This window comes from Chaetura pelagica, unplaced genomic scaffold (genome assembly GCF_000747805.2).
Source record: "Chaetura pelagica isolate M959 unplaced genomic scaffold, ChaPel_1.0 scaffold90, whole genome shotgun sequence".
Classification (NCBI taxonomy): Eukaryota; Metazoa; Chordata; class Aves; order Apodiformes; family Apodidae; genus Chaetura; species Chaetura pelagica.
In genome coordinates this window covers 6,388,535-6,402,474 of record NW_009953496.1, presented here as the reverse complement: position 1 = coordinate 6,402,474, position 13,940 = coordinate 6,388,535, and the positions used below count along the sequence as shown (strand labels likewise).

The following is a 13,940-nucleotide window of genomic DNA, read 5'->3' as shown; positions in this document are numbered from 1 at the left end:
TCAAATATGATGGACAGAGGCTTAGCAATTTGATCTGCCAGCTCCCTCATGACCCATGGGTGAATCCCATCAGATCCCATAGATTCATGCACTTTCAGGTCCTTTAGATGGTCACGAACCTGCTCTACACCTACAGTGGGGGGTAATTCATTCTCCCAGTCCCTGCTTTCACCTCCTGTGGCCTTTGTGTTGAGGTTGGAGGACTTGCCAGAGAAGACTGAAGCAAAGAAGTCATTGAGGACCTCAACCTTCTCAATATCCTATGTTGCTACCTCACCCATTTCCTTCAGGAGATGGCGTTATGTTTATTCCTCATGTTTATTCCCCATGCATTTGTGTAAAGGCATTTAAGCTGGGCCTTCAGTAAGATTCCCTGACTAGCTGACCTGACCACCACACCACCCCTAGGCTAATCTGTAGTATGCCTGGCTTTATTCCCCACCCACTTCCAAACTAATTTAAAGCCATATCAATGAGCCCCACTAATTCCTGCCCTCATGCCCTTTTTCCCATGTGGGACATGGTCTTCCCATCCAATGTCAGCAGGCCCAGTGTCCTGTAAACCAAACCATGATCAGAAAAACCCTAAGTCCTGTTGGTAGCACTTTGGTTGGTATTGTGGTAACAGATTTTTGTTAGGTTGGGCTCTGAACAAGAATTTAAGTTGAGCATACTGAAGGTTTGGGTCCATAGATCTCAGCTTGAATGGGAGTGATGTTAGATTTGTGTCAATTTGGAAAAGTTCGTTTTAAAAGTTTTTTGACCTGAAAAAAAGTTTCAGATGGAAACCTACAGTATTTCAGTACCAGTTGGCTTGAACATGGGAAGCAGAGCATAGTACAATTAAAGCCTCTTACTTTAAAATGTTTCTCTTGGTATGATATTGATGACAATGTCATTCATAACTGCATAGAAAATATTTTTCACAATAAAAATCCATATTCATCAATATTGGCAGTTAGCACTAAAATAACGTGCAGGTTTTAGTGTTATGTTCTTGAAAATCTTAGATTTATTGAGGAGGAGGAGTTTATTGAGAAGGGGAGGTTTAGGTTAGATATTAGGAAGCATTTATTCAGTGAAAGGGTTTTCAGGCACTGGCATAGATTGTCCAGGGTGGTGGTGGAGTCACCCTCTCTGGAGGCATTTCAATGGCATGTGGACCTGGTGCTTAGGGACATTGTTTAGTGGTGAGCTTGCAGTGTTAGTTCTAAGGCTGGACTGGATGATCTTAGAGGTGTCTTCCAGCCAGGGACATTTTGTGGTTCTGTGAATTCTTTGAAACTAGTTGATTCTAATAAAAATCATGTGCATTAGGATTAAACCCACATATTTATTAAAAAAAACCCTAAACATCCCTGGATGTGTTTAAGGGTTGTTTGGATGCGGTGTTGGTGGATATGGTTTAGAGGAGAACTTTGTAGGGCAGGGATGATGGTTGGACTTGGTGATCCCAAGGGTCTTTTCCAACCTGAACAGTTCTATGATTCTATGAACACACAACAAAAAACAAGCAAAAACACAGGGAAAAAAAAAAAAAAAAAGATTCAGTATTTGTGAATAAAACCTTAATTTCACAGACAGACTTGTTTTTGCTCCAGACTGCATTTAAAAAAAACAAAACTGAGGGAATGTAAAATGCATTTATTAATGTATTTTCACTTTGTTTGTACATTGCATTGCATGACATTACGTTGCATCTGGGCACACTGACAGTGTTGGTTTCCTCTGGCCAGGCTCTAGGTGCTGAGAGACCAGCTGGGATTAATGTGTTTGCAGTACTTCTCCATGCTCATCTTGCTGGCAGAGCCATCAGGATGCGGCACTTCCACAACGGCGAGGAGCAGAAGTTGCTTGCATATGATGATGAGTTTGACTTCAACTTCCAGGAGTTTCAGTATCTTAAAGAAGAAAGAACCATCTTGCCAGTAGGACACTCTCAATTCTTTTCCTGAAACTGTTTAACAGCTTATGTGCATAACATTTATTCACATTGAGGATTTATTTTACTACAGAATTCCTTGCCATAGAATTCTTGAATGTTTTGTTAATTTTCCCACTTATCACAGAGCAACCGATGCATTGAAGTTGCAGTGTTTCAGGAGTGTCCACCCAATTTCCAACAGAACTGGCTTGTCTCATCAATTCAAGTGATTCTTTGGGTCTGTTTGGTGTCCACAATTACTTGATTTGAACTTTACTATCACAAATGTTCAAACAAAGCAGATTATAAAATCACACACGTGCATGGTTGTGCTATCTTTGTGCATCCACAGGGGCATCTGAAAGGGGCCTACAGGAAAGCTGGGGAGGGACTTTTTACTAGGGCTTGTAGCCAGAGGACAAGGGGTAATGGATTAAAACCAAAAGATGTGAGATTTAGATTGGATATTAGGAGGAAATTCTTCACTATGAGGGTGGTGAGACACAAGAAGAGGTTGACCCACGCTGTGGCTGCCTCATCCCTAGAAGTGTTCATGGTTGGATGGGGCTCTGAGTAACCTGGTCTAGTGGGGGTTGGACCTTGATGATCTGTTAGGTCCCTTCAAACCCAAACCATTCTATGATCTAGCCAGCTGAAGAATGGAAACAGCACCCCTTACTTCACTGTTGGATCTGTTGGAACCAAGCAAAACATCCTGACTGTTTGCAGCCAGCAAGTATCCAGCCTTGCAAACATGTCTACAAATCAGCCAAGTCCTTTGTTAGTTTCACACTTTTTACTGGGAGTAAAACTCCATGCTCATGTTCCACATGAGGTTTTACTATAAGCAAAACCCTTTGGAAGAGGAAATAATGCAATTCTATCTGCTGTTCTTCTGAGAATACCGTAATACAACGTTAGAAAAATCCTAGCTACAATTATGTTGTAAAGCAGTAGCTATCCATAGGTATTGCACCAAAGCACTCTGTATTTTTAATTTTTTATTTTTTAAAAAATTACTCACTTAAAAGTTATTCACTCAGCCTTTGCTAGTTGCAGACCCAGCTTTTTTTTAAGCCTTGGTCTGAGGACAGAAAGTTTAGTGCTGCAAAGGTTGGGTTCTCCAGATCCAGCCAGCAGAGCAGCTGGAGATGTTCTTGCCCTGGTGGATGTGAACATGCCTGTTACTTGATGGAACTGGTCAGATGCAAAATATGGAACAAATGGAATTTGTTTACAACTGGAGCTAGTAAGGAAAAGGAGCTCAAAACAACATTACAATGACTTAACTTCAAGTATGGTCAGGAGCCTCATGGTTTAAACTTCAGGCTTCTCTTCTCATCCCTTTCTCTCTTACGTCTCTTCTCCCACATTGACATACTTTGATATTTGTCCTTTAAAGGCCAGAAGATAAAATGCTAACAACTCTAATTTAATTCCTACAGCAAAACCTGGAGGTTCAGGTGCTGCATTTACTCTTTGAAGTCCAACTGCTTGTACTCTACAGGGACTTCAAAGACAAACTGGTGTTACCTCCTCCAGGAAAGAAGTGTTGAAGGGTTTAGGAAGAGAGCTGGCAGAAGATGACAGGTTTGCAGAGAAAGCCTGTAATATTTTTAGGAAAATCCATGCAGATTATAGAGAAAGGCCTCTTAATATTCAAGAACAAAAGGCAGTAGACAGCAGAAAGTCTAAAAGAGGTATTTGATAGTATCAGGAACTTAAAAAAGACAGCTCAAGAAGGAACTGGAATTCTTTCTCTGAAGTGAGCCTTTTTCATGGTTTTATTATTTTAATCTTATGCAAAACTACCAGTACAGCTTTATATACATCATTCTAGTTTAATTCAGACCTCAGTCCGAATTGACTAATTATATTAAATGAACTAATAATATTTAAAAGGTTCATAGAATTTCTTGTTATTCTGTCCTTCTCAAAGCTCTTCCAATGGTGTATCCTTTAAGATTGCAGAGTTGAGGTTGTTTGTTTTCTTCATATACTAGCACTCTCTTCTGAATTTGGAAGCAAAAAAATCTTATCTCACAGAAAGAAGATTTTTAGTGAATGTCATGCAGTCCACAAGCCATGAGAGCCAAAGACCTCACTGGTCCTTCCCTCCTCCAGCAGCCCAGAGTACAGTTAGTGCTAGCATTGATCTGGCAAGGAGACAGCCCACAGGAAAGAGAAATTCTCAACCTTACAAGGGTGAACAGATTTTTTCAGGGAAGATTTATACAAAGGGTGATAAGGGAAGAAGATGATGCAAAAAATAATAATAATTTAAAAAAATATAAAATGAAGAAAAGCAAATCAACCTCTGGCACCCTTGTGGTATGAAGTTGTTCAAAAGTTTCAGATTTTTGACATCTAGATATCATAGAATCATAGAATAGTTTGGGTTGGAAGGGACTTTAAAGGTCATCTAGATCTAACCCTCCTGCCATGGGCAGGGACACCCCTCAGACGATCAGGTTGCTCAGAGTCCCATCTAACCTGTCCTTGAACGCTTCCAGGGATGGCGCTTCCACAGCTTCCCTGGACAATCTGTTCCAGTGTCTCACCACCCTCATAGTGAAGAATGTCCTCCTAATATGTTCTTCAGTATTTTAATTTCCCCTTGATTATCATGGTGTGTTTGAGATTTGTATTTTATTAGAACCAGGGAATAAAGGTACTACCAAACTGTAGATCAGTTTGTCAAGAGAGCAAAAAGTTAATTGTATGTACCTGAGAAGGTAAGTATTCTGCCTTTCCCATACACATCTGTCAATGTAGTTAAGTCTTAGCCTGCCACTCCTCTACTCCCAGGCTTGGCAGATAAATAGTTGTTATTGTGATGTGGAAAACCTCCTTTTCCTCATTTGGCAAATATTTCTGTTGAAGTTGGCAGGAAAAATTAGCCTGGGGAAAGCTATCCAAAGTAGCACTGGATGAATTTTGGAGCGAGAATCATGAGTACACATTGTCTGAAAATATAGTTTTCCTGAAAATAGGATTATAGCTGGGGACCTCTATTGCAATCTTAAAAAATCAGACCAGACTTTTCACAAGACTCTGTTTGAATCCCTCAGGGCATGGGGCAATCCCTCAGGATCTGGAATAATATGACTGCTAAGTGCCAAGGCCTTAGCATATGTCAGTTACCTAATCCTTTGCTCCTTCAAAGTTCTATCCACTGCTCTGATCTTAATTTCTTAAGGGTTTGCTGTCACCTGTGGTTACCTGAAGCTGGTGTTGATAAACTTCAAAACTGTGAACTTCCTAAACCTTGTGTTTCAGGGGGATAATTTAATCACAGAATGTCACTACAGTACTGTGGACCGAATTCGCATGACATGGGTAAGAAAAGTTTTAATGGATCAAAATAAGTATACAGATAATATTTGGAACTAAAATATTTTCCATAAAATGCTATTTAAAATATACTTGCTAATGCCCGTGTGCACGTAATTATGTATTATCTTTTCTTTCACAGATTCTTAGGTTTTAAATTAATCATGACTATTATGATCATAGTCTGATCTCTTGCATAAGGTGTTCAAATTACTAGTTTATAAAAATAAGCAAGCCAGTTCATTAAAGGTCTTTAAAAATCAGACTTTGTTACTGCAAGGAGTACTTTCTTCTTAAGAATTAGCAGAGGCCAAGTGCTGGCCACTGTAATGTGGCCACTACGTTTTGGAGGGGAAGCAAATTTGGTTGAGTGGACCTGAGATGGATTGTGTCAGCTGGCTGCAAAGCCAGGGAGTGATGCCAGGCCCACTATGTTTACAGTAGGGATGTAGCTGCCAGCACCCAACCTTTGCCAGGGGCTTATCCTGCTTCCTTGGGAGGGGCTGGATCCAGAACTCTGGCAGGTGAGACCTAAGGGGTTTCTGTCTGGCAGGGAAGACCTGGTCCTGGCACGCAGAGAGCACAGGGATACCTCTCCCTGAGTCATGACTTGCATGTAGGTGCATGAAGTAGGCATATAAAGAAAAGCAAAAGATGAGAACGAAGGCTTTTGAGTTTTTGTCCTATTTCCCTGTGTGGTGACCACACTACCTCCTGGCCTTTGGTTCCTGTGTTTTTTCTTCTCCATTCCTATTCCTGTAGTTCTGTGAGATTCGTGGAACTGTTCCCACATGGGATTTAGGAATGTGAAGCTCATAATCTTGTCCATATTTAGCAAGATTAAATGACTTGGCTCTCAATAGAAGACTGTTTAAGAGTCTGCTTCTTCTGCTAGCTAAGAATATTAGTCTAATCAATTATTTTATAGTTTGTGCTCATTTGTTTTTGAGTCAACATTATCTGTTAACTTAGAGAGCTCTCTTCTTTCTTATGCTATATCTGCAGATGTAATTACAAGGAGAGTCTATATAGGTATATATTCCATCCTGACCTCCATTTTACTAGACAAAACTCAGGATTTTGTCTACATCTGCTCCATCATGAAGCCATTTTTCTGAAACAAATACAATTATCTTGAAGACAAGGTTGAAAATAAACCCAAAATGTTCAGATAATACTCTTCAACACAATAGGACCCTTATTTTATTGATACTTGTTCTTACTGACATCTTTTAAGTGCAGCAGCTAGTGTTTGAGTTTGCAGGGTATTTTGTAATGAATTATGTAATAAATTCTTGCTACTTGATAACCTAATGTGCAAGGTAACCTTTTAATTTGGCCTCCTGATGCACATTTCATTAGCATGTAAATGCTAAGCAGTGTTTTTATCTGTGGGATTCGAATGCTATCTTGATTAAAAGAAAAATCCCATTTTCAGGGTGGTCTGAGCACCAGGAATGAAATGTGCCTGTCATATTTGCTCTATTACCCAAGAATCAACCTCACCCGATGTGCAAGTATTCCAGATATAATGGAACAACTCCAGTTCATTGGTGTTAAGGAAATCTATAGACCAGTCAGGTAAGTAAAATGTTTATGAACGTGTGTAGTACCTCTGTTTCTTTCTGCAGAATGACAGAGTAATTTTTATATGGCATTTTTTTCTTTCTGGTAGTGCCACATGTTGCAAGGTCAACTCATGCCACTTCTTTTTGGTCAATACTCTGTACTGCTACTTACTTCTGCCAAAATATTTTGTGTTTTGTTGTTTTTGTTGTTTTTTTAAATAAAACCCCGTATTTTTTCCTTTACAGAAATAGTATTTCTCACAGCAGTTTTTTTCAGCACAACCATCTGTAAAAAAAACTATGTATTAAACTAGTATCAATGTTTCAAATCTTTCAATGTATTCAAACATATCAGTGTTTCACATATAAAAAGAAAAATTCGAAAAGGGAGTCAGGGAACATGGGTATTGGGTTACCCTGGGTAGATTTGTTGTAATTCTGCTGAAGTCAATCTTTATAACTAGATCCTCAAACTGTTGCTTACATAAAGAGATTAATGCTATCTTGGTGACACTGACAAAAATGCATACAAGGGAAAGAAGTTGTAAATTAGAAATTAAATAGATAGTTTTAGAGAATATTAAATTGTTTATAGTAAAAGATAAATGGTAGAGAAGTAGCATGATGGAGAGAAATGGGAGAATGGAGGCTTTGGAAGAACAACAAGTTAGAGGATGATGAGCAAGGCAAGTAGAGAGAAAAACGTGGAACCAGTGGTAGGAGTCCAGCCAAGAAGAAGAATAGAACTTTTTAGGTGAACTGTTGGCTGCAGGGACTTGCAATTCCATGCTAAGACACTGTCTCCTGAGTCTTGGTCTCCTACTGTTCAGGGAAGCAGGGCACTGCACATTTTTGAAATGTAAATCCTTATCAGAAAGAAATCCCTCCTAGCTCATTCATCAGTTCTTATGTCTGATAAAAATAACCCACAGGAATATGTAGATTGGCCCACTGCTTGGCTGAAAAGGAATAAAACAATTTTGTTGTAAGATGCATCAGCTTCAGTGCTCTACCGATATTAAATATGCCCTCTGTGAATGGCAGGGGTGGGGGGCTGTTACCATTTAGGCAACTCAAGATCTATAGTAACCACCATCTATAGTAGCAGAGAAGTTGGAACCTGATGATCTTTAAGGTCCCTTCCAACCTTAACCATTCTGTGACTCTGTGATATAGTCATACAGTCAATTCAGCTGGCATCTGACCTCTGAGCTGAACACCAACTTGGTGATTTTTAAACAAGGTGTTACAGTTTCTCCAGTAAGTAAGTAGAAGTCTTGCTGTCCTTCATCATGAGAGTCTTCAGGAAGAACAGAATGCTTCCCCGTGCATTGTTGGATCTGGCTTTTCTGCTCTTTAATGTCAGTGCCAACAATACTGCTCAATGAGAGCACAAGTGATTTCCAGTATCTAACATAGAATTTAAATGTTGGCAGGAGATGGGTAGAAGCCCACTGTAGGCAGGATAAATGTGTGTGGATACATACAAATCAATAAATAGTGTATTTCAGTATTCCTTATAGTGTTTAAAATTAAAACCTCTCAAAAGCAGTGGAAATGATTGTAAACAGATTGAGAGTACTCTAAAGAGGAAAGTTCCCAAAGGAATGAAATGCAGAAAAATAATCAAACAATAGAAAGTAGAATGTACTGTTAGTGGTGTAAGAAGAATTGCCTTTGCATTGTTAGTTGCACTAAACTAAGGTAATAGTAAGATTTTAAAATAAAATTGATAGACTAATCATGCGTCACCACATTTAAATTTTAGAAGTTGTCTTTTCTTACACAGTTGAGAGTAACAAGACCATATAAAGCTGTAGTTGCAAAGTAATTTGATGTACAGATTTACTGGTCTTAGCTCTGAAATTTATATCCAAGCCAGAAGAGTCTGAAGAAAGTCACAATGCAATCAATGTCTACTTCATTTTCCACACTATTTCTGTCTACATTCTCTTTTAATACTGGGAGGACACAGTTCCTAAATTAGTCCTAGCTAAAAGAGTCTTTCTGAGCTTAGAAAGAAAATATTCCAACAAATGTATGCTCTCTTGAGTGTTCATTCATGATAACTGTACTTAAGGAAAAAAAATGCACATTTAGCCTGGGGAAATAAAGATGTTTTGAATAGAGTAAGTATGCAGACTGTCTGCCACAAATGGCATAGTAATTAGAAGAAGAGATTATTAATGCCTCTAGTATTTATGACCTAATCCACAATTCTTGTTTCATTAAGCTCTGTCAGCCTAAGGATATGTGACCTGATACTCATCTCTCTTCTGTCAGTCTTACATTGGGATTGCTTCACGGACTCCTCTAAAGTCTCTCTTGACTTCCACATGAAGGCAGACTGGAAGCAGGATCAAGGCTCTGTGGCTCACTTTAAAACTCTTTTTTTCCGCTCAGTCTGGTGGCACAGGAAGGGGTGTAAATCATGAGGAGCTGTGATGAAAGTGATTGGGCCACAATAGTGTAAAATAGCTGCTTGATTCAAATTATGTCTTCTGAGACTACGTGTGGAGTAGAGCAGAACTTCAGCATTGGCAGCACTTTACCCAAAGCGAGTGGGAGACAGCCTAGTGCAAGATAACACAGATCTGTCTGAAATGTGTTGAAAAGATAAGTCACACCCCAACCAAAGTATTAATTAGGTTATGTAGGTAAAGTTTTAGCTACTTTTGTTCCTCCACTAGCTGTATTGGACCTTGTGTTTTTAAAAACTTGAGCTGTCCACCATGTTATTTCTATTCATCCCAGTAAAGTCAAACAAGGAGAAAGCAAGAACTATGTAAAAGGTTTTCTTTAGCTGTTTTGGGGGGCTTTTGTTTCTTATTTTTAAAAATTTTCCTTCATTATTATTTTTCAGTTTTCTTTACTAATGAAGGACAGTAAAGCTCCCTCCCCTTCCACATCTTTGGCTGGTGGTTAATGAGGCTGATGCCGCTTGCTCATGGGGAGGATTCCCACATGTAAGCAAATAGTCCGATGTCTCAGAGCAGTGCATCAGGTCTCTATCCCACCCCTGGCCAAAAGTTCCCTTGCAGCCAGCATGCAGGCACCTGCCAAATGGCCATGTTCACACCACCAGTTACTCTCATTTGATCTTTTGGCACTGCTACCAACCAACGCGTCTTAGAGCAACTCCTGTGCTAGGCTGAATTTTCTCCAATTACCCAAGTTGTGACCAGAGTTTGGTAGAGCCATCTGGAAGCAGCTTTCTAAGGGCAGATGTTTCTTTGCAACACTGCCAAGCCTGGTGCAGGGTGTGGTGCATTTTTTGTTTTAGTTAGTTTTTTTGAGAAGTTACAACAGCAGATCTGTTTTATATTGCCTGTGTTTTCAGTTTGTGGATCAGAAAACAGCAATGTAATTCTCTTTCTCTACTTAAAAGTCTTTAATTTATAAAAGCATCTGGAAGCAAGTCCTGAATTCTGAAAATGTTCCATAAGTCAGTTAAAATCAATGTAACTGCATCCGTTTTCAGTAGCATAAAATTTAGCTGAGCATGTGGCACAATATATATGTTAATAGTACTTTGTTTTCCTGAGTAGATTCTCCAAAACCTTTTCCTCACCAGTTCCATCTTGATGGTATTTATCTATTTTTAGAAATCTATTTCTTTATTTTTCTTCAGGACCTGGCCTTTCATTATCAAGAGTCCTAAGCAATATAAAAACCTGTCTTTTATGGATGCAATGAACAAATTCAAATGGTCCAGATCGGAGGGTGTCTCCTATAATGAACTTGTGCTTAAGTTACCAGTGAATGTGAGATGTTCCAAAACAGATAATGCAGAATGGTCGGTAAGTCTAAGTGTTGAAAAGGAGGCAACAGTGCAAGAAACAAATGTGATTTACCGTCTTTCACTGAGTATGAATAAGTACCTGGCTAAATGTCTTCACACTGTTTACAACGATGTATTGCATTTACATATAATAACAAAAGATGAGAATGTTTTATCAACGTTTTCACCTAACTCAAATTCTAGAGGTATTTAAAAAGAATAGAAAAGGTGTAACTTTGATCAGCACTTGGGATTCATTTTAGGCACATGGAGTCTTTCAGTGTGTCTGGGACTGATCAGAGAATAACCATGTGTCAAGATTAGGGGACCAAGTTAGGAATCTTTTTTCCTTTGGCTACCTCCATTGTCAGTGACTTTTGTTAGGGTCTTGCAATGCGTGATTCAAAATCCCTAAATCAGGTTTCTTCTCTGGGTCACTCGATAGGGAGAAGCTTATTGATTGCATAAAGAAGCCTCAAGAATTTAACTTCTTAATTCAGGCATCTAGACTACCTGAAGTCATACAAGTACACTTCCAATATCTCTTGCTTTTTTGTTGTGTCTTAGACATGTCTATTTTATTGGGCCAAAAAAGTACATTTGGATTGTGTGTTTCTTTTGTGCACCTTTGTAAGGTCTTATCTTCTGTAGTTTTCCTTTCTCAATTCCCTTGATGAAAAAAGAAAAAAAAAAAAAAAAAGCTGTATGATAAAAATAATTCCCCAGTAAGTTATTACTTATTCTAAATGTCTACTGGTATCTTAACAGGACTGGTGGGAAAAGCTGTCCTCTTTAGTGTTGATCTGTTTTTATAAAGAACTACTAGTGCATGTAGTATCGGAGATGCTGAAAAAAAATATATTGCTCCTTGAACTCCTTTACAGAGTCCAAATTCTAGATTCCCTTTTACTTTTTTGAGCTTTTCTGCTCAGGAGGCAATATTGTCTCATTGTACTGATTTATCTCCTACAGTGATTTTAGGCCAGCCTAATGGAGCTGATATCAGATACTACTGATGAACTGCTTCCTAGGAAAGGACCTTTGCCTCATTCTCCTCACCCTGCAAAACAACCCACCCTAACCCTCATAGCAAGTCCCACCATGCTTTCAGGTAGTGGCAGAATTGCCCTTCCTGCAGCAGCATTCTCAGGTCTTTCCAGCATCCATCAGCCTGTCCTGCCCATGGGATGTCAATTACGTACTGGGTGCTATAAGTAACCATGGGGATTCTGGTGTGTTTTGGTGTTTTTGTTGTTGTTTGTTTTTCTAATATATGCCCCTCTGCAAACCTCTTGTGAAAAATAGCTATTGACAGTGTGTGTGACTGTTCACTAGTTTTGGTTAAACTTCTTGACCTTTGCAGCTGCTGACCAGTAGCAGCTGCACAGCCACTCGTTCACTGGTGATTTGTCAGAGGACAAGTTAAGATGAAAAGCACACAGAAAGTTTATCAGGACAGTATACACTTTTATTTTTTAAATATTATACTTTCTGGAAAATGCTTTACCCCTTTATCTTATGGAAGAACAACACAATTTAATTAGTGTAGTCAAAGAGTGAGCTCACTGGAACTGGGAGTGCTTAGTTTTTCCTTTTAATCATAATTTCCTATTTTAAATGACTAGGGCATGTTCCTCAAAGCTAAGATTAGGACTCTTTCCTTTCCTTTAGTTGTGATATTACATTAAACTGGCCATCCTCATCAAAATCAAGAACAGATTTAACCTGAATGGCCAAACAATCAAGTAGCTGTTAGAAGACGGAAAAAGCTTGAAGCAGAGGAAGTGAGTTTAAAATAACTTCATCCTTCAGTAGGGATGGTCTCTAGATCAGTGTTTGCTTTGTGTTGTGTTTGCTAAGATTAAGTCAATATTAAGATTTATTTATTTTTTTTGCAGTGCAGGATAATTGCAACATGGAAAAACCCAAAGCAAGCACATGCTGTGCAGATGGGCATTCAAACTTTCAAAAGTATTTGTGCCCAGGGGCTTGTTTTTTTGCAGAGCTTCTTTACTTTAATGTGTAGGGAGTGCCTTTAGGAAAAGTACAGCCAAGAAATGTGCCCAAATCTCTCAAACTTCATGTCAAAGCCAGGACAGGCAGGTAGTTATGTCCAACTCCATACAAATTGCACTGAGTTTTAAGGGAAGAGTAACAATTGCTCAATATATAGAATTATGACACTGCTGTAGGTGGCCCTGCTTTAACAGGGCCGTTGGCCCAGATGACCTCCAGAGATCCCTCACAGCCTCAACCACTCTGTGTGATCTTGTGAAATAAATGTGTGTGCAATTAACTGCCTTCTACATTCAAGGGTAAGCCTTGTATGTACAAATGAATGCACTCAAACATCATCCAACATCCCTACAGCACTGTAACACTGGAAACTTCCATTTTTATCTGCCAGAAAGAAGAAGACAAAAACCTAACCAACTGAATAATCCCACAAAGCAAAATAAGGTAATTCAAACCAACCAACCAAAGCCTAAACCTTGCTTTCCTGGAGAGGATGCCAGTGTGTACATCTGTACTCAAGCAGAGAACAGTGGATGTGCAAGCGTTTAGTGTGCAATGTATCAAAGCTTTCCTGAGCTTGATGTCTCCACAATAACAGCCCCAATAGAAACCTAACAATAGGCTTTCATGCAATCAGCCAACTGGTTAGAGAGCAAAATACAGTTTTCTAATCTTATGTGATAAAGCTCTCATATTTTTTAATTGTTTTAATTGCAGATCCAAGGCATGACAGCTTTACCCCCTGAAATAGAGAGACCATACAAGACAGAACCAGTAATATGCAGCTCATCTTCCTGTTTACATTACAGTTTATTCCCTACCCTGCTGTGTGTCCTATATGTCACAGCCAGTACCATAGGAAACATTGGACCATTTGTATAATAATTTTTATTAATTTGTGTTCTGTATGCCATGCAACTTCTGATGTGTTTGCACTGTTGCTATTGTAGATTTATTTTTTTATATATTAATAAACTAAAGTTGCCAGTTCAAAATGAAATGTGTACTTCCTCTGAAAACTGTGGGGTTTTTGGTTTTTAATGTAAAGTATGTATAAAACACTGTAGGTACACTGGCACATTGCATATTGAAAGCTTTTCCCATACCATTTTGTTACACTTTCTCCTAGCTCTTTCACGTTGTGTTTTCAAAACCAACTATGTATATGGGTAAAATTAATAAACTAAAAGCAACATAGATAACCACATTCAACCTGATGTGTGCTGCATTATTTTGTCTTGGTTCTTGACTTCTGCAAACATATTTGGACACATCTGACTGACACCTACCATAAAGCTACAGGAAGGATTCATTCAGG

At 38.8% G+C, this 13,940-nt stretch overlaps 1 protein-coding gene across 1 annotated transcript in view; it reads left to right on the top strand.

Moving 5' to 3' along the window:
* MOXD1 (monooxygenase, DBH-like 1) overlaps positions 1-13,635 on the top strand; it is a 56,835-nt gene extending 43,200 nt beyond the window's left edge. The window contains exons 8-12 of the mRNA XM_009999222.1: positions 1,737-1,928; positions 5,204-5,263; positions 6,696-6,838; positions 10,457-10,625; positions 13,340-13,635. Coding sequence (XP_009997524.1) covers positions 1,737-1,928; positions 5,204-5,263; positions 6,696-6,838; positions 10,457-10,625; positions 13,340-13,504 — 729 coding nt within the window. The 3' untranslated portion in view covers positions 13,505-13,635. The remainder of the gene's footprint in view (positions 1-1,736; positions 1,929-5,203; positions 5,264-6,695; positions 6,839-10,456; positions 10,626-13,339) is intronic.
* The last annotated feature ends 305 nt before the right edge of the window (positions 13,636-13,940 follow it).